Source organism: Chiloscyllium plagiosum, unplaced genomic scaffold, assembly GCF_037043375.1.
Source record: "Chiloscyllium plagiosum isolate Xiang-an unplaced genomic scaffold, Cpla_swu_hap1 HiC_scaffold_6, whole genome shotgun sequence".
NCBI classification, from domain to species: domain Eukaryota; kingdom Metazoa; phylum Chordata; class Chondrichthyes; order Orectolobiformes; family Hemiscylliidae; genus Chiloscyllium; species Chiloscyllium plagiosum.
The window spans coordinates 60280178-60300560 of record NW_028270144.1 but is presented as its reverse complement, the minus strand read 5'-3'; the positions used below and the strand labels follow the sequence as shown (position 1 = coordinate 60300560).

At 45.0% G+C, this 20383-nt stretch overlaps 1 protein-coding gene across 3 annotated transcripts in view; it reads right to left on the bottom strand.

Moving 5' to 3' along the window:
* Positions 1–20383, bottom strand: part of nox4 (NADPH oxidase 4) — a 172901-nt gene that overhangs the window by 103121 nt on the left and 49397 nt on the right. For all 3 annotated transcript variants that reach the window (XM_043691547.2, XM_087988033.1, XM_043691549.2), the window contains 5 exons: positions 19041–19125; positions 15748–15845; positions 4558–4585; positions 3204–3276; positions 3010–3090 (listed from right to left, as the gene is read on the bottom strand). In XM_043691547.2, coding sequence (XP_043547482.2) covers positions 3010–3090; positions 3204–3276; positions 4558–4585; positions 15748–15845; positions 19041–19125 — 365 coding nt within the window. The remainder of the gene's footprint in view (positions 1–3009; positions 3091–3203; positions 3277–4557; positions 4586–15747; positions 15846–19040; positions 19126–20383) is intronic.

Here is a 20383-nt window from a genome sequence, read left to right as displayed (position 1 = left end):
AGCGTGGGCCAACCAGTAAACTGTATCGAATGAGCTCCAGCGGTCGAGCGCCAGTTGGGCTCTATCCCGGCGACTCAGAGTTTCCTCGACAAATTCCCGGAGTTCCTCGAGGGGGATGAGGGGGAGATTGGTGGGGGGGCACCTGGGACTCGAAAATGTCGCTGCAGACAGAGTCCGCGTCGTCCCCGGTGTCCGCCACCGATCCTGAACCCTCCTCCGGGAGGTCGCCCTCGGTCACCGACCCCTCCCCCACCGAGAGGATGGGGGCTGGTCCGGAACCGCCAACTGGCCTCAAACCCCCGGCGACCCAACCCCCAGGGTCACCGGTGGTACCTTCCTCGGCACACCTATTCCCAGAATGCCCTGAGTTCGGGTCGTCGGGCAGCAGAGGCTCGGGGCCCCACTCCTCTCCCGACACCGGGACGCCCGGCTCCTCAGGGAAAAGGCCCTCCCCCAGGGAAAAGGCCCCCAGAAAAACAGTCTGGGATGGAGGAGTGAGGATAACACCTTCCTCCCCTCCACCGCTCGACGACCCAGCGGAGAGTTCGCCGTTGTCACCCGCACCACGGCCCATGCGGCCTTTAAAGATTTCCCCAGGGGCCAGTGGAGTTATGGCAGCAGAAGGTCCTGCTGCAGCCCCCGGGGGTTTGGGCAGGTCAGGCGACGGTGTGGGACAGGCAAGAGACACCATAGGCTCATCCCCTAGAGAAGGGTAGCGCCACAGGTGCGCTGCTGGGATATTTCTCCCCTCCAAGGGCTAGTACCTCTTCCCCAGAGGGGCAGGGGGGAAATTTATGGGCCTTCCCCTCCCCGCCCGCCTTGGTGGTCATGGGGCCCGAGGTCCCCCCCCCCCAGCCTTTCCTGGAATACTATTGGCTGGGGGAAGGTGGGGGCGTGGCCAGGGTGGGTTGGGCCAGCCGTGTCACCTCCTGCCCCGTCCCTGGTTTATCAGGTGATAGTGGGCGGGGCAGGGGCAGGGGCAGGGGCAGGGGCCCAGTTCCCTCTCCAGGGCCCAGAGACACAGTTGCTGCAGGAGGTCAGGTAGCGGTGGTTCCCCGCAGGTTAGTGCCAGGATGTGGCGGGGCTCGGACTCAGGGGCCCCCGGGCCAGGTGTTGTAGGCGCCAGGAGCAGGCGTTGAAGCCCCAGGGGTTTCTTTAATGGGGCGGGGGTTGGGTGTGGGGTCAGTGGGTGCAGCAGGGCCAGGGTCAGGTATGGGTTTGGGGGTCAGGGTTCCCGCACCGGGGCAACGCTGGCACGGCCGCGGGGGCATTGTCGTGCCGGCGCAGGGCAGGTCGTGGGCTAGTTGTAGGGGAGGATGATAGGGTGGTCTCCCCGTGGGCGGGCCTGGCGCGTTGCATCTTCCTGAGCGCCTTCCGGCCGGACGCTCACCCCCCTCCCTGCCAGAGGCTGAGGCATTGGAAGCCTCTAGCTTAGCCCCCAATGCCGGGGCTTGTGGTGTTGACTTCGGGGGGAGGGGGAGGCGGCACCACCCTCAGCCGTTGGTGTGGGCTGGGCAGCCTTCTGGGTGGGGTAGTTTTTTCTAATGTGCCCCACCTCGCGGCATAGGTGGCACCGCACGCCATCCGCCATCCAGAAGACGCGGTAGGCCGCGCCCTCGTGGAGGAGGGTAAAAAAGCCCTCTGTGACCTCCTCCCGGGCCAGGCAAATAAACACCTGGTATCGGAAGGAGTATACGTGCTGGAGGGTAGGGTCCTTAAGACCGAACATGAGCGGTTGGACACCTGACCGGATCTCCCCCAAGGTGTTGAGGTGGGGAAGAAGAAGCTCACTGGCAATGAAGGGCGGGATGTTGGAGATCACGACCCTCTGGACCGTAACTTCCAAAGGATTGACAGGCAGATGTGTCCCGCCCACAGTGAGCCCACTCTCCACGGCCAGGTGGACCGCCTGCTCGGTCTTCAGGAAAAAGACGGCCTTCCCGTACATCCGGGCCGCAGCGACGATGGCCAGTGGGCTGACCACACTAGCCATGGCCTTGCTGCAGGCTTCGATGGTCATGTTGGGGTGGGGATAGGCCTTGACCCTCAGGCACTTAGTCAGGTGTCTGACGGGGGTTGCGGTTGCAGCTGGGGTTGGAGTAGGCGCCCCTAAGGCAGCGGCTACCCCAGCGTAGGTGCGGCTGGGCCCTGCAATTTTGGGACTCGCCATACTGTGATGTTGAATGGTAGAAGGCCCCAGGAACCAGCTATGTTGATAAGTCCAGGTAAGGCCTCAGGCAGTGGCAGTGGCAGCAGGTGGAGGCAGGCCTCAGGTCACAGCAGTGGTGGAGGTCCTTGGGAGGGGCCCAAGATGAGTCCCAGGCAGTGGTGGTGGAAACAGGCCTCAGGCAACAGCAGCAGTGGAGGCAGGCCTCCGGCAAGTCCCAGGCAGCACTAGAGTGAGTTCCAGGTAAGCCCCTGGTCGCAGTGGTGGGGGCAGGCCCCAGGTCGCAGCAGTGGAGGTCTTGGGAGGGTCTTAATGCAAGTTCCAGGTAGGCCTCTTGTTGCAGCAGTGGTGGAGGTTGTGGGGTGGGGCCCAAGGCGGTCCCAGGCGGCACTAAATAGAGTCCCAGGCAGCGATGGCGGGGGCAGGCCTCAGGCAAGTCCTAGGCAGGCCCTTGGTCACGGCGGTTGGGGCGGATCTGTTGGGGAGGGTCCCCAAGGCAGGTCCCAGGCAGCCCCGTGATGTGGTCCCGGGCGGCGGTGGTGGGGGTCGTCTTTCCCCTCGTCCTCCCCCGACGCACGCGGACCCCTCTCTGACAGGCAGCCCTCAGTGACAGCATAGCTGACAGCCCTGTTTTTATCTGTTATCCAAGGCTCCCTGATTGGGACTATTACGTTGGTCCAATCTTTGGTGAATATTTGAGGTCCACCTGGTTGACCTCATTACAAGCACTACAATTACCAACGGTTTTGACTAACCACAATTCTCATGGACTTCAGATCAACATAGCATCGGTTCATTAAATAAAATAAAACGTTTGAAAAGTGTTACTTCAACATACTTACCCAGTCACATGAAGCAGAAGTAAAATGTAGAATACTATGAAGAGGTTATGTGTATACCAAAAGACATCAAAATTGGAAAACCTGCAAAGCAAAAAACACAACAGCCCACATTAACAATACAAATATAAAAAAAGATAACTTTTAATAGTTACTTCATACATTCTCAATTGTTAATCAAGCTAATGTTGTCTTACCTTAATGAATATGATGAAGATGTACACATTAAGAACAGCACCAGTACCATGAAAAATCCAGTTACTCCTGGAACTAAATAGCAAATTATTAACAATAGAATTACTTCAGATTAGCAGTTGCTGAAATCATAAAACTAAACAGCTTCACAAAACAGAGATAACAATATGTGGCAAATCAATGGGAGCCCATTTATAGGAACATTGATAAGAGGACCATAAAGCTCATCAAACCTCCCTCACAATCAAAAAAGCGAAATAGTTAAAACTGCTAAGATTCAAAAAGGTGATCTCAAGACCAGGATTTTTTTTAAAACCTTCTTTTAATTATTGACAAAGCATAACTTCTCATGTAAATGAAACCTTTCATACACTTTGTAACAATAGTATCTGGCATGATTTACTCCCAACCAGCTTAATCTCAAGACAAACCATTACAAACTTCACAAAGGATAATTCCATAAATCATTCAGTGCCAACAGCCAGGTAAATAGGAGCAGTTTTCATTTTTTTCAATGCAGAAACTTCTGCTCTTACTGCTGGCAATATTGGAAGTGGGAAAGGCTTTTAATTAGGTGGGATGTGACATAATCTATTTGCTTCCATCTTCCCATCTCCTCCAGAATTAAATTAGACAAAGGCCTACAGTATACCTTTCATGACTCAGCCACGAATAGTTAGCCACCATTTAAGGGGTCATTCTATCACCGCCAGTATTAATCCAATGAGACAAACCTGTGCCCATGTGGCATGACTATCAAAATAGGGTATCCAGCTTTTTACCTCAAGTGGGGAAGGTGAGGTCCCTCGATCAAAAAGGTACTTAGTGCCTGATTGAAGAACTGGACATTAGGAAATGGATAGATGTTGGTATTACTGAGAGCTCTTATTGCCCAGTGCCCCCACTCACACCCTGAAAGTCCCCTCACTCACATTACCAACTTTTCACCTGGACCACTCCATGAATCTGGGACCTCAGTGGATGTTTCATTTCCTACAGAAACCATGGCTCCCCTTGTGTGAGCAGAAAAGCTGTTGGCCTCGGATTATCTGGCACGTTTCAGTAGTGGTCTTGATTTCAGGGGAAGGCTCACCAATAGCTTTGCCACTCCCTTAAGTTAAAAATCACACAACACCAGGTTATAGTCGAACAGGTTTAATGCCACTCCATCAGGTGATAGACTTTGTCACTTGGTGATTGGCTGGGCTGCTGGAGAGAGCCAACAACTGAGATCTTTGAAACCTCAACAAGATTCTGCTCAGTAATTTCAAACAAAATTAGATCTCAGCACTGACTGTACCCCATTCGAATAATGAATAGTCATTTATTGCAATTGGAAAAGCAAATGAAACTCACGTGTCGTGAAGAGAAACCTCCTGGGATCCTGGAGAAAGAAGAAATATGGTCATATCCTTAAAGTCACTAGTCTTGAGTGTTAAACTGCCTCATTTAACATTGTTCTCTTCTTCATAACACTGTCTTCTGATAAGGAGATTCAAGCAAACATTAAAAAATTTGACCAAAAAATGCACTAACTCCATTACTAGTTAACTCCAAAGATCCACCAATATTAACAGTTGCCCAAATCATTTTTGGCAACAATGATGTGCTTCATAGTTTCATTATACATATGAGATTATTTAATTATCTAAGAAATGCAGAGTTTTGTGAAAAAAACAAATCAACTGGATTTATTTCCTATGCTTCAAAATAGTCAACTGAACGTGCAAATGAAATGAAAAATTAAGCTAGATTTTTCTCCAGCTATTATCCCTTAAATCTATCTACCTCAGCATCCTTGCTGAGATTGACTATTGAACTTTATTTCCTCAGTATTGGATAATCTTTTGATGTACTTTCTACCTGAATGGATTTTGTGAACAGATGAATGTCACAACTCATTGGTTTTGCATTTTTATAGCACTGTAAGTAGATCATAACACCAAAAATATTAGCATTCAAATTTACCCAGAGAGGGAAATTTGAATGGGAAATACCTCGAGAGTCAGATCTCCCAGGAGCAGCGAAGAGAGACACACACAGAGACAGAGAGAAGCGGCGGCTGGCAGGAGGTAAGTTTCTGCTTTAAAAACGTACCTCGTGAATACGTAGAGTGCACACGGAGCACGAGTGGACACGGGACTGCTGACTGAGTGAAGTAATATTTTGGGGCAGTTGTGTTACCTAAAACACTACCTAAGTAGTGTCTCCCACCCATCTAACCAAAATAAAAAAGGTCTTGTGTACAGGATTGGTAAGGTAACTAGTTATTTTTTATTCTTTATTTTTCAGTAGTCACTTTGGGAATTTAGAATAGTGAGAATGGCGGGAATAGTCAAATGCTCCTCCTGCAGAATGGGAGAGGTAATATTCACCGCTAGTGTCCCCACTGACTTCATCTGCGGGAAGTGCACCCAACTCCAGCTCCTCAAAAACCGGATTAGGGAACTGGAGATGAAGCGGGATGAATTTCGGATCATTTGGGAGGCTGAGGGGTAATTGAGAGGAGTTACAGGGAGGTAGTCACACCTCAGGTACAAAAGAAAAGGCCGATGGGTTACAGTCAGGGGACGGAAAGGGAACCTACAGACAGTGGCCGATATATTGTGCCCATTCCCCTCAACGACAAGTATACCATTTTGGATACTGTTTGAGGGTAAGCCATGGGATACAGGTCTCTGGCACAGAGTCTGTCCCTGTTGCTCAAAAGAAAAGGGGAGAGAGGAGCAAAATATTAGTCACTGGGGACTCCATAGTTAGGGGAACAGATAGGAGATTCTGTGGGAACAAGAGAGACTCATGGTTGGTGTGTTGTCTCCCAGGTGCCAGGATTTGTGATGTCTCAGATCGTATTTTCGAGATCCTTGAGGGGGAGGGGGAGCAGCCCCAAGTGGTGGTCCACATAGGCACTAATGACATATGTAGAGAAAGGGATGGGGATTTAAGACAGAAATTCAGGGAGCTAGAGTGGAAGCTTTCAGATGGAACAAACAGAGTTGTTACATCTGGTTTGTTACCAATGCCACATGCTAGTGAGACAAGGAATAAGGAGAGAGCGAAGTTGAACATGCAGCTACAGGAATGGTGCAGGAGGGAGGGTTTCAGATACCTAGATAATTGAAGCTCATTCTGGGGTAGGTGGGATCTCTCTAAACAGGATGGTCTATACCTGAACCAGAGGGGTACTAGCATTCTGGGGGGGGGGCAAATTTACTCTTTGGGAGGGTTTAAACTAATTCAGCAGGGAAATAGAAACCTAAATTGTAGTTCCAGTGTCCAGGAGGTTGAGAGTAGTGAGGATAGAAATATGGTTTCAAGGTCACAAGAGTGCACCTGCAATTTGGAAGGTAGTTTGTAGTATATCTACATCAATGCCAGGAGCATCCAGAATTAGGTGGGTGAACTTGCAGCATGGGTTGGTACCTGGGATTTCAATGTTGTGGCCATTTTGGAGACATGGATGGAGCAGGAACAGGAATAGTTGTTGCAGGTTCCGGGATTTCAATGTTTCAGTAAGAACAGAGAAGCTGGTAAAAGAGGGGGAGGTGTGGTATTGTTGTTCAAGGACAGTATTACGATGGCAGAAAGCATGTTTGAATACTGAGATATAGGTTACGAGATAAGATGGGATTGAGCTTCATAAGGAGGTGGTGTTAGCAATTCTGGAAAGTGTGAAAATAGGCAAGTGCCCTGGGCTAGATGGGATTTATCCTAGGATTCTTTGGGAAGCCAAGGAGGAGATTTCTAAGCCTTTGGCTTTGATCTTTATGTCATCATTGTCTACAGGAATAGTGTCAGAAGATTGAAGGATGGCAAATGCTGTTCCCTTGTTCAAGAAGGGGAGTAGAGACAACTCTGGTAATTATGGACCGGTGAGCCTTACTTCGGTTGTGGGTAAAGTGTTGGAAAGTGGTTATAAGAGATAAGATTTATAATCATCTAGAAAGGAATAAGTTGATTAGGGATAGTCAACACAGTTTTGTGAAGGGTAGGTCGTGCCTCACAAACCTTATTGAGTTCTTTGAGAAGGTGACCAAACAGGTGGATAAGGGTAAAGCAGTTGATGTAGTGTATATGGATTTCAGTAAGGCATTTGATAAGGTTTCCCACAGTATGCTATTGCACAAAATACGGAGGCATGGGATTGAGGGTGATTTCGTGGTTTGGATCAGAAATTGGCTAGCTGAAAGAAGATAGAGGGTGGTGGTTGATGGGAAATGTTCATCCTGGAGCTCAGTTTCTAGTGGCTTACTGCAAGGATCTGTTTTGGGTTCACTGCGGTTTGTCGTTGTAATAAATGACCTGGATGAGGGTGTAGAAGGATGGGTTAATAAATTTGCAGATGACACTAAGGTCAGTGGAGTTGTGAACAGTGCTGAAGAATGTTGCAGGTTAGAGGGACATAGATAAATTGCAGAGCTGAGCTGAGAGGTGGCAAGTGGAGTTTAATACAGAAAAGTGAGGCAATTCTCTTTGGAAGGAGCAACAGGAATAAAGAGTACTGGGCTAATGGTATAGAGCATGGAAGTGTAGATGAGCAGAGAGATCTCTCTGTCCATGTGCATAGATCCCGAAAGTTGCTATCCAGGTTGATAAGATTGTTAAGAGGGGACACAGTGTGTTAGCTTTTACTGGTAGAGGGATTGCGTTCCAGAGCCACAAGGTAATGTTGCAGCTGTACAAAACTCTGGTGCAGCCGCACTTCGAGTATCACGTACAGTTCTGGTCACCACAGTATAGGAAGGATGTGGAAGCTTTGGAAAGGGTTCAAAGGAGATTTACTAGCATGTTGCTTGATACGGAGGCAAGTCTTATGAGGCAAGACTGAGGGACTTGAGGCTGTTTACATTAGAGAGAAGGAGGTTGAGAGGGGACTTAATTAAGACATACAAGATAATCAGAGGGTTAGATAGGGTGGATAGTGAGCGCCTTTTTCCTCGGATGGTGATGGCTAGCGGAAGGGGACATAGCTTTAAACTGAGGGGTGATTGATATAGGACAGATGTCGGAGATAGTTTCTTTACTCAGAGTAGTAGGGGCATGGAATGCCCTGCTTGCAATAGTAGTAGACTCGCCAACTTTAAGGACATTTGAATGATTATTGAATAAACATATGGATCAAAATGGAATAGTGAAGGCTAAATAAGCTTCAGATTGGTTCCACAGGTCAGCGCAACATCAAGGGTCAAAGGGCCTGTACTGCGCTGTAATGTTGTAAATTTCTCAAACGATACAAAGGTAAAAAGAAAAACAGATCATTCTTTTGACAAAGTACTTTGAGGCATAACCAGTTGAAATATTGGGTTTCAAAAAGAAAATATTTTGAGTTTTATTCTTATTCAAAAGAAATTATTCAAAAGTACACCAGAATTAGATAAATTAAATAGTGTGCCCTCAACCCCATCTCATGCCTCCCTATGGAGGAAGTTTTGTGATTAAAAAAAGATATGCCAGCATTATTCAGCCATGATGTGGAGCAGCCGAAGTTGGTCTGGGGTGGACAAAGTTACAGGGCTGGTATTGTGTGTGATCTCTAGCATTATTTAGTACATGGAGAAGAGGTAAGAGGCAGAAGTTTAAGGGGGTGTAAAAAAAGGATTAACTTATGTTGGAAACATGAGACAAGAAGGAAAAAAAGACAAGCAGAAAATGATCCCTTGTTGTGCTAAGAAAAGGGTTTTTTCTTTGGGCAAGTGAAGCCCACCTGTGGGGATCCTGACAGTGAATCAGCAAAACTGGAATGCTGACAGGGCATACTTAGGCCATTAAAACCTTCAAGCCTGAATTTTATTTCTCATGACTTTTGTACATGGACATGGCCACAAATACCACAGCTCACATTTTCCCATACTTAGAACAGGACCCAAGACATGCCTCTTCATTAAATACTAACCAAATAGAAGTATATAGAGACATCTACAATATATAAAAAGAATTGGACAGCACTGTGGACTTAATTCCCAAAATACCAGCATATGGTTTGGATTCTCATGCAATAGAAACTGCAGTTGACTTTTCCCAGTTACCATAACAGCTGTCTCTCTCTCTCACACGCACCCCAAAACATTTTAAAATTTTGAAATTTATTGTCATGAAAGCACAATTTCAGTTCTTCAATCACAGAGCAGTAACCTTAGTTACAAAATACCAGAGTAATTTGTGGGCAGCATGGTTGCTCAGTGGTTAGCACTGCTGCCTCAGTGCCAGAGACCCGGGTTCAATTCCCGCCTCAGGCAACTGTCTGTGTGGAGTTTGCACATTCTCCCCTCCGGGTGCTCCGGTTTCTTCCCACAGTCCAAAAATGTGCAGGTTAGGTGAATTGGCCATGTTAAATTGCCAATAGTGTTAAGTGAAGGGATAAATGTAGGGGGATAGGTCTGGGTGGGTTGCTCTTCGGAGGGTCGATGTGGACTTGTTGGGCCAAATGGCCTGTTTCCACACTAAGTAATCTAACCTAATTTAAACAGATTACTGTTGCAGCCCCATTCATAGGGGAGTCTATGAAAAGCATAGATAAACAAAATTAATTCTGCACAAACCAAAGGGAGCATTTATCACTACTATGGGAGGTATCAGAATCTGAACATTCAGCATATAAAACAGTTTGCAGCAAAATAGGAACGTCAATATTTCTCAAAAACATTGTTTGGTAGTAGAGAACTTAAAACATTACTGAAAAGTGATAAAATTGAAGATCTCTCTTGACCCAATGGAAAAACAAGAAAATCAACTTGGACAGGAAGTGACAATTGGTACAATATTATTATAATGGTCTAAATTCTTAATTTCTAAGTTGGTGTTCTTATATTTCAGTCCTGTTAAGTGGAAGACCAAAAGCTTAGACTTGAACTTAACCAGTGCTGAAATAATGTAATCCATCCTCTTGCATATCATTAAAAGAAAAGGTTTTCACAAAAATCCTTTTTAAAAGGATTTCTTCTAAATTCTTCTAACAATGGATTCTCATGAAAGCCTTTTCTTTACTGATGCACATGAAGAAAAATTAGATTATTGTCCATGATCCAATATTAAACTGGAAAGGTAACAACTGAGAACTGGAACAAGACTCGGGAAAATAGAGCCTCCCCCCTCCTAATCTAAACTGTCCACATTCACCCCCACCACCTTTGGTGAAAGTGAGAACTGCAGATATTGGAGATTAGATTTGAGAGTGCGGTGCTGGAAAAGCAGGTCAGGCAGCATCTGAGGAGCAGGAAAATCGATGTTTAGGGCAAAAGCCCTTCATCCGGAATGAGGCTGGGAGCCTCGCGAGTGGAGAGATAAATGGGAGTGAGGTGGGGCTGGGGGGAGACAGCTGGGAGTATGGTAGGTGGATGGAGGTGGGGATAATAGCGATAGGCCGAAGGGGAGAGTGAAGCAGATAGGTGGGAAGGAAATGGACAGGTAGGGCAGGTCATGAGGGCGGTGCTGAGCTGAAAGGTTGGAATTGGGATAAAGTGGGGAAGGGAAAATAAGGAAACCAGTGAAATCCACATTGATGCCATGGGGTGTCCTGAAGCAGAAGATGAGGCATTCTTCCTCCAGGCATCGGGTGGTAAGGGGGTGGCGATTGAGGAGGCCCAGGACCTTCACGTCCCCGGCAGAGGGGGAGGGGGAGTTGAAGTGTTTGGCCAAAGGGCGGAGGGGTTGATTGATCCCGGTGTCCCTGAGATGTTTTCTGAAACACTCTGCAAGTAGACATCCTATCTCCCCAGTGTAGAGGAGACCGCATCAGGAGCAATGGATACAGTAAATGACATGTGTGGAAGTGCAGGTGAAACTTTGATGGATATGAAGGCTCCTTTGAGGCCTTGGACGGAGGTGAGGGAGGTTTTGCAATTCGTGCAGTGGCAAGAGAAGGTGCAGAGAGGGGAGGGTGGACCTGACAAGGTCATCGCAGAGGTAACGGTGGGGAGGGTAAGCTATCTCTGGTGGTGGGGTCAGTTTGTAGGTGGTGGAAATGGCGGAGGATGATGCGAAGTATACGGAGATTAGACCAGAGAGGTTCTGTTCTTTTTGTAGTTGGAGGGCAGAGCTCAAGATTGAAGGTGCAGGACGTGGATGAGATGTGCTGAAGGGCATCATCGACCACATGGGAGGGGAAATTGTGGTCTTTAAAGGAGGTCAGCTGGAGGTGGCAGAGTGGGAGTGGTGTAATCCAGGGAGCAGTGGGAGTCGGTGGGTTTGTGGAAAATGTTAGTGTTGAGTCAGTCACCATTGATGGAGATGGACCATGAACATCCAGTCCCTGTACACCTCCATCCGCCATGACCAGGGTTTCTAAGCCCTCAGTTTCTTCCTCTCCCAATGTCCCCACCAGTACCCTTCCACTGACACTAATTTGTTTGGCTGAACTGGTCCTCACTCTCAATAATTTCGCCTTTGAATCTTCCCACTTCCTCCAGGCGAAAGGGGTAGATATGGACACCCACATGGTCCCCAGCCAAGCCAGTCTCTTTGTTGGCTACGTGGAACAGTCTATCTTCTACAGTTATACTGGCACCACACCCCACCTTTTCCACCACTACACTGACAACTGCATCGGCACCACCTTGTGCTCCCACAAGGAGTTTGAACAGTTAATCAACTTCACCAATACATTCCACCCTGACCTTACATTCATCTGGACCATCTCAGACACCTCCCTTGCCTTCCTGGACCTCTCCATCTCCATTAACAGTGACCAACTCAACACTGACATTACCAGAGAAAAAGTTGTGGGTGGGGGTCAGAGTAGGACTGGAATAAGTAATCAATGACATCATCAGTGCCGTTTCCCCCTCTCATCCATAATTAGAAAGGTTTATCTATTTTGCTACCAATTTCCACTCTGTTCTCTCCTTCATCTGGTCCAGCAGAGTACTGTGTCCACTTCTGGATTTTATTAAGGATACCATTAAGCTGGATAGGGTTCAGAACAGACTTGCCAGGATGTTGCTGGGATTGAAGGGTTGGAGGCTGGATAGGCTGGGACCTTTTTTTTCACTGGAGCATAGCAGGTTGAGTGGAGAACTTTAATGCTTTATGAATTTATAAATCTCTGAGAAGGTGAATGGCAGGTGTCTTTTCCCAAGGGTGGGGAATGTTAAGACTAGGAGACACATTTTTAAGGTGAGGAGGAAAAGATTTAAAAAAGGCATGGGGGCTTTTTTCTTTTAAAAAGTGTGGTTCAGATATAGTGTTGGAGGCAGGTACAGTTAACATGGATAATAGACCTAATTAGTTTATGAATAAGAAATGTTTGGAGAAATATGAGCCAAGTGCAGATCGGTGGGACTAGCTTGGTTTGCGATTCTGATTGCTATGAACTGGTTGGTCTGGTGGCTCAGTTTCCATGCTGTATGACTCTATGACTCCTCCCTTCCTTGACATCTGTTTCCATTTCTGGGGACTGGCTGGCCACCAATATCCACAACAAACCCATCAAATCTCAGCTACCTTGACTATATACCTTCACTTCCAGCTCTCTGTGAAGATTCAATTCCATTCTCTCATTTCCTCCATATCCATTGTGTTTGTTCTGATGGAAGCCGACCTTGACCAATGGTCTTCCAGAACTTCTATCTTCTTACTCAACAAAAGGATTCCCCACCACCATGTTTGACAGGGCCCTCAGCCATGCCTGACTTATCTCCCACACTTTGGCCCTCACACCTTCTCTTCTCTCCTACAACAGTGAGAGAGACCCCTCCTCACATACCTTTCCATCAGCACCCACATCCACATTTACTGCTATTTCTGCCATCTCCAGTAAGATGCCACCACCAGACCCATATTCCCCTCCCCTCCCTTGTCAGCCTTCCACAGGTACACTTTGCTCTATTCCATGTAAGGTAGCAAGCTACTATGACCCAGGAAAATTAAGCAATGTTATGATAGACTTATTCTGCCTCCCTGTAACAATAAAAGAAGAAATATAGCCTATGTTTCTTTGTCCAATGGGCAAATATTTTCTTTCCTGAAATGGCATGGGAAAACTGACAGAGAGCTGGGAAAATATGGTGAGAATGAAAAAGAAATACAGAATCTCATCATTGAGAAAACATTTCTCAATTTCAACTTTGTTATGAAGGTGTAGGTATGTACTGTACCTTTAAGAGAATGAAAGCTGGTAAGGACTGACTGCAAGCACAGAGTGTGCTGAACACTTTAAAAATGTAAAATTTGGCTGTGAAACAAATGGCTAGAACGGAATTGCCATGGTATATAAATTTGAATTCTGCCAATCAGTTTAAATTATGCCCCAACATACCAAAATTCAATTGAATTTGAATTTTAATGCTTTGATGACATCAAACCAATGAGACGGTCTGATGTTTTGGAGTATAAAAATCGGGCATTTTAAACAATTAGCCAGAGTGGCAAAGAGCACCAACGAAGATACAGTCTACACAGCCTCTCTCTGAAAAGGTACCTTTTCACATGAACGTTGTGAAACAGAAGACTGAAGAAAAGACTCAGGAAGGTACAGACAAAGGTACCAAGGGCACAGCGACAACTGGCTGGTTTTGAAACTTGTTTTTTTTTGTTAAACTTAAATCAAGAGGTTTTTAAATCGGATCAGTATATTGTTGTAGAGTGGAGGTAGATAAATCGATCAGACAAAGGAGGATTCCCATGTAGATAATTGTTGTTTAATGTCCTTGTGTTTCTTAAAGAATAAATTATTAAATTTTTTCTCTACATAGAGAGATTTTTGTAGTTCTTTGGCACTCATACTTTAACAGATTACGAGACAAGGTGAGTTTTTCTGGGTGTTTGGTTTAATTAAGAGAGGTTCACTGTTGTTGTAATACATTGCAGTCACTAACTTTTCCATGGAGACAGCCAGATGCACATATGGGGCAGTCAGCACTGTACTGAATTTTGGTAGACTCTTCCATTCAATATGTTAACTGCTTGACAAACCTGCATTTTCATAAAATCGTGAATGGCCACGAGCTTAGTATCTGGCAGTCTTCTAAGCACTAAAGGCCTGGGGCATTTCTTCCTCAGCCAACAGCATATATATGTCAGTGATGTGTCAACAGATTGTGCTCCCAAGTTTAATCCAAGTAGTGAATGCACTGAAGTAAAAGTCTCTGAGTTGGTCGAGGGTGCAGGTGAAGCCTAACAGGTACTTTTTTTGAGGACTGAGTGGCTTGCTCTTCAGGTTGAGGCAAGGGTCTCCTGTACTGGCACTATTTTGATCAAGTTTTGCTGCATACCATTAGTGCTTCTGAGAGAGGAGATGAAATTATTTGTACAAGAGGGTTAAAGGCCAATGCAGATAAAGAACAAGTTAGCATTGATGGCAGTGGGAGAATGTGTACTGCATAATGAAGTTTACTGAACTGTTGGGAGATCACCCCATCCCAAGTGTTCATGCTCTTTTCCAAGCAGCTCAACAATTTTCTGCACATATTGAGTGTGAACCCCCTACGCTGATCAACCCCCTGGTGTACTTGGCCCTGTAGGCCCACGTGCTGAATGTTCCTGCAATGAGACAAAGGATACAACGAGTTATGATGGAAATGGATGGAACAGCAATCAGTAGTGATACACAAGCAGGTAAGCTGACAAGGTATCCTTAGTTCGTGCGTAGGAAACGCAGACAGTGGGAAGAGTTATTCGTTTGGGAAGATGAGGTGGACTAAAGCCACTGAGTGGACAAGATGCACATCATAGAGATAATAGCTGAAACCCATGAGCTTTGTGAGATGTATGTGCAGTGTCTGAGACAGAGTAAGTGGTACTCCCAAGTGAGAAGTCACATAGAGAGAAGAGGCAGCGCTTACTCTTGCTAAGTACAAAAGATCACTGACCAACCTCCTGCACATCTGTGCATTTCTTTTTAACTGTAACACAACACTGATCTGGGCTGATATCTTGATGCAAGTTAGTTCTCGTGGTATGGCTTCCTTTGCTGGTCATAAACAAAAATACTGCCCTCCTTTCCACCACACCATTCACCAGCATCCTCTGGTCCCTGCTAGTAAAGCAGGGTGGCAAGTTCTTACTGGGTTATTTGCTCAGCAATAATGATCGAACACCAGTATGAGGATCAGGTCCAAAGCTGTTGAAGTCTGAAGTACTACACAGCTGGGCAATAAATATATCATCAATACCTTATGGAATATGGAAGATCTCAGCATTGGTAAGCAGTAGGTCTCTCGTGCAGTGTCATTTCAAGATGAAAATGTCAAAGCCCAGATACATAATTCATATGGGAATGAGCGGAGGTTTGCACAAGAAATTATGGCCGACCAAGCATCTTACATCTCATTCAACAAATACTAACTCAATCAGAAATTCAGACCAACAATTCTCTTGTAAAACAGAAGTGTGCATTTCATTAAAAGAAATTATCTTCATTCCCAATTGCATCATCCAAATTACATTCCACAACATGAACACTAAACTGATCAGGGATAACAATGTCCTCCCACAGTAGAACAAGGAATTAAAATCATTGTATTTACCTCATCACCACAACAAGATTAACAGCTGGCTTTAAAATAATCTTTCTGAGTGACAAAGTATAATAAAGCACAGCATGGCACTGACCTCATCCCGATAGTGAGCAACATTGAGAGCTGGAAAGTCTTCACTGTAGCACAAAGAAAAGTTCAGGGCGTTGACCATGTGAGCTGCAACATGGACTACTGAAATCAAAGAGTGAATGAAAGACATTACAACCCACTAATTACTAATAAACAAAAGGCAAAACTGTTTCTTCAGTGAAAAACTTCACTTGATGTCAGTCTATAAACTATTGAACACTGAATTTACTTAAAATGTCAACAGTTCAAGAATGAGTTATTACATTTTCACACAAAGAACAAAAATCTGCCAACTCCAAAGTGTTGTGCTAATCAATGATTCAGTGGAAGAAGCTTGAAAGCAATTTATAGAAATATAGGATATGTCTCATTGCAAAAGTTGGTTTTAGCTAGAAACTTCTCAGGGCAAAGTTCTTTGGATTCTTTGAATGTAATTCCCTCCCACATATATGCTTGAAGTTAGGAGACTATTTATTTTGGGAGAGGAAGGGTGGATGGGGATTGCACTACCTTCCTGTCTCCACCCAAATAAATCTGTAGGGGACCGCCAATTGGCAAATCTCTCTGCCTTGCCACCAATCGAGGCTTTTAATTTGGTGATTAATGCCCTCTGGAGGAATTCCTTCTGCAGTTGTGGTATAACCTAGCGGCAAGCACGGGACTCTCAGTGTGGGGAAAAATGGCAAACAGACCCATACCACATTATGATCATATGATTATTAGGAGCAAGAGTAGGCTATTCAGCCCCTCGAGTCTGCTCTATCATTCAGTAAGATCATGGCTAATGTGACTGTAACCTCAAATCTGCAATCCTGCCTATTCAGATAACCTTTCAACCCTTTGCTTATAAAGGGTCTACCAACTTCTGCCTTAAAAATATTCAAAAAATCTGTTCCAACTACCTTTTCAGGAAAAGAGTTCAAAAGATTATGGCTTGGAGATAAAATCTTCTTCCCAGCTGTTATAAATGGGCAACCTAATGATTTTTAAATATAGTCTGAGTTCTAAATTTTCCAATAAGAACATCCTCTGCACATCTATCCTGTCAAGATCCCAGAGACCTACCTTTCTATCAAGTTACCTTTTACTCTTCTAAAATCTAGCAGACTTAGGTCTAGCCTGTCAAACCTTTCTGCACCAGATAATTTCCCCATTTTGGAAATTAGTCTGGTAAACATACTCTGAACTACCTCTAACTTGGGGTGGCTCAGTGGTTAGCACTGCTGTCTCACAGCGCCAGAAACCTGGGTTCAATTCCTGCCTCGGGCAACTGTCTGTGTGGAGTTTGCACATTCTCCCTGTGTCTGCATTGGTTTCCTCTGGGTGCTCGGGTTTCCTCCCACAGTCCAAAGATGTGTAGGTTAGGTGAATTGGCCATGCTAAATTGCCCGTAGTATTAGGTGAAAGGGTAAATGTAGGGGAATGGGTCTGGGTGGGTTGCTCTTCGAGGGTCGGTGTGGACTTGTTGGGCCGAAGGGCCTGTTTCCACACTGTAAGTAAGTAATCTAACCTAATCATGTGTACATCTTGCTTTAAATAAGGTGACCAATATTATTCACCATACTCCAGAAGTGGTCTCAGCAGTGCCCTGTACAACTGAAGCACAACCTCCCTACTACTTTTATTCAATTTTGCTCATAATGAAAGATAATATTCTGTCAGCTTTCCTTGTTACTCATTGTGCTAGTGTACTAATCTTTTCCAACTCATGCATGATGACCGCAGATCCTTCTGCACCTGAGATCTCTACACTCTCTCACCATATCGATAATATGCTTTTTTTTGGGTCTTCCTATGAAAATGAATATTGTCACAATTCCCCACATTATTACCATTTGCCAGATTTTACCCCATTCACTTAAGCTCCTTAAGTCCTCTTCATAACTTATTTCCTACCTGTCTTTGTGTTATCAGAAAGTTCAACAACAATACCCTCTATCGCCTGAATCATTTAAATTGTAAATAGTGAAGGTCCCAACACTGACCTCTGGGGCAGAACACTCATAACATATCATCAATCTGAAAAAGACTTGTTTGCATGTACGGTTTTCTATTAGCCAGCCAATCTTCTATCCATGCCAATATGCTACCCACAATTATATTCAAAAGCTCAAATGCCTGCAGTTTTCCTGGGAGGTTTACTTCATTCCATCAGACCATAAGATCATCAGACCATAAAACAGGAACTGGAGTAAGTCATTCTGCCCCTCAAGCCTGTTCTGCTGCTCAATAGGATCATGGCTAATCAGACACTTTCCTGACCTTTCCCCTTAACCCTTGATTCTTCTACTGATCAAGAATCTACCTGTCTCAGCCTTAAATATACACAAAGACTCTGTGCTCACAGCTCACTATGGCAAGGAGGTCCAAAGAAAAAAAAAAATGCCTCCCCATCTCAGTCTTAAATTTGTGCCTCCTAATTCTAGTTCTAGACTCTCCTATGTGGGGAAACACCCTCTCAGCATTTATCCTGTCAAGTCTCATAGGAATCCTAGATGTTTTAATGAGATCACATCTCCTTCTTCAAGAGTCCCAACCTCTTTAGTCTTTGCTCAGGAGACTGCACCATGGATCATCCTTGTGAAACTTCTCTGAACTGCCTACAATGAAATGACATATTTCCTTAAACAAGAGGACCAAACTGCTCATATTACTCCAAACGTGGTCTCACCAGAACTTTGTGCAGTTGCAGTAAGACAACCTTACTCCTGTACTACAACTTTCTTGAAATAAGGGCCAACATCCCATTATTCCTGATTACCTGATGCACCCATGTGCTAGCTTTCTATGTTTCATACACAAGAACACTTCAGTCCCTATGTGATGCATCTCTTTGCAGTTTTCTATTTAAATAATACTCTCCCTTCCAAATTGAACAACTTTTCACACATTAAACTCTACTTCCTAGCTCTTCGTCCAGTTACTTAATCTATCAATTTCTCTCTATAAACTGTACGTATTCCTCTCAACCAGCCTTTCCACCTATTTTCGTGTCATCTGCAAATTTAGCTACAGTATATTCACTTTCTTCCTCCAAGTTATAAATATATATTGTAAACAGTTGCGGTCCCAATGCTGCTCCCTGAAGAACCCCACTGGTCACAGGTCACCAATCTGAAAAAGAACTCCTGATCCCCACTTGCTGTTTTCTGCTCATGAGACAATTCTCCAACCATGCCAAAACATAATCTTCAACACATGGACTTGATGGGTCTGACATTAGAAAGGGAGGTGCCTGCTCCACTACAACATACTACAGTAATTCTCTAATACTTTGAGAAACCAGGAATTTCTTACCTGAAAATAAACATATCGTAAAACCACACGTTACGTGAAACGTTTTACTCTTATCCAATAATCTTCGCGCTTTCCTGCTCATCACCTGTGAAAATGAATTTTACAAGTCTTTACAATTACCGTATTTAGGAATGATTAAAATGACAAACATACACTAATTCAATACTGACTGATAACTGCAACCCAGGCTGAAAATTTGGATGTATATTGGACACCTCTTGCAGAGATAATTGAAAATGGGGCTATCCAGCTTACAGGAGATCACACATGCCCACCCCATCTCACTGCAAACCGATTCTATGCAGCATTCAATGGGAGTATACACTTATTCAGAGAAGGAGGCACTTGAAGGATTCTTGCTTTAGACAGATGGGAGTTAGAGTGATACACAACATAAATGAAATTAAGGCCATCAAAAAGATGGTGGCACTATTAGATGTAGCACTATTGGTGCTCTTTCTCCTGAATCTTTGACACTTTCCTCTGCTTTTTGGTAACAAGAGAGAATGAGGTGAGGTGAAGTGAATTGAGTTACTGCACTTGACAGTGTGGCAGTCATGGGTGGAAAAATATTGGTGTGAATACAAGCCTTCTTTGCATGTCTCCCAATGATTTAGTCTGTGGTGCATGAGGCTCATCAACCAATCCTGCATGCTCCGATCCCTCCTCTGCACAATTCTCATCAGATGAAGATACGTATCCTCAAAATCTTATGGATGCAAGGCTAAGCCCCATACTCATCTAATCTGAAAGGTTGTGGATACCACAGGAAATGGCAATGATACAGAAACCTTCTCTGGGGCATACAGCAGAGTTCAATTGGATCAGAATGGATAGAAAAGTTCAGCCTGTAGTAGGGTATGATCATAGCTTGTGCAAACCCATGGGAGGCACTGATATTCCAGAGTCCCAGAAAGGATTCCTAGTCAGCTGTCATGGGCAGAATCTTGTGCGATCTACCATGGCAAGTTGGGTGTCAGAGGGCATTTTATCAGGCAGGTGTTTAGGAAAACCATGTTCCCACCTCCATCTTGATGAAACCTGTGGTATATAGGCCATATGCCCCACCATCAATTGAGGCCATCAAGAGCGAATTAATGTTTCCTGAAGAGTGCTATTTAATCGTGATAAATAGTACCCCAAGGTCAAGGGGTACAACATACAGAATTGCTTGTGAGTTTCAAATAGTAGGCCCTCATTCCAAGTCAGTCACTGCCTAATTGAGGGGGCCCAGCCTTCGGAGGGAGGACTTCAGAGAGACACACCTGTGCATTTACTACTTATCCCTATTTCCTACACCCCAGAATTCTATCCCATAAGCCTGCTTTTGCCAATTCACCTCA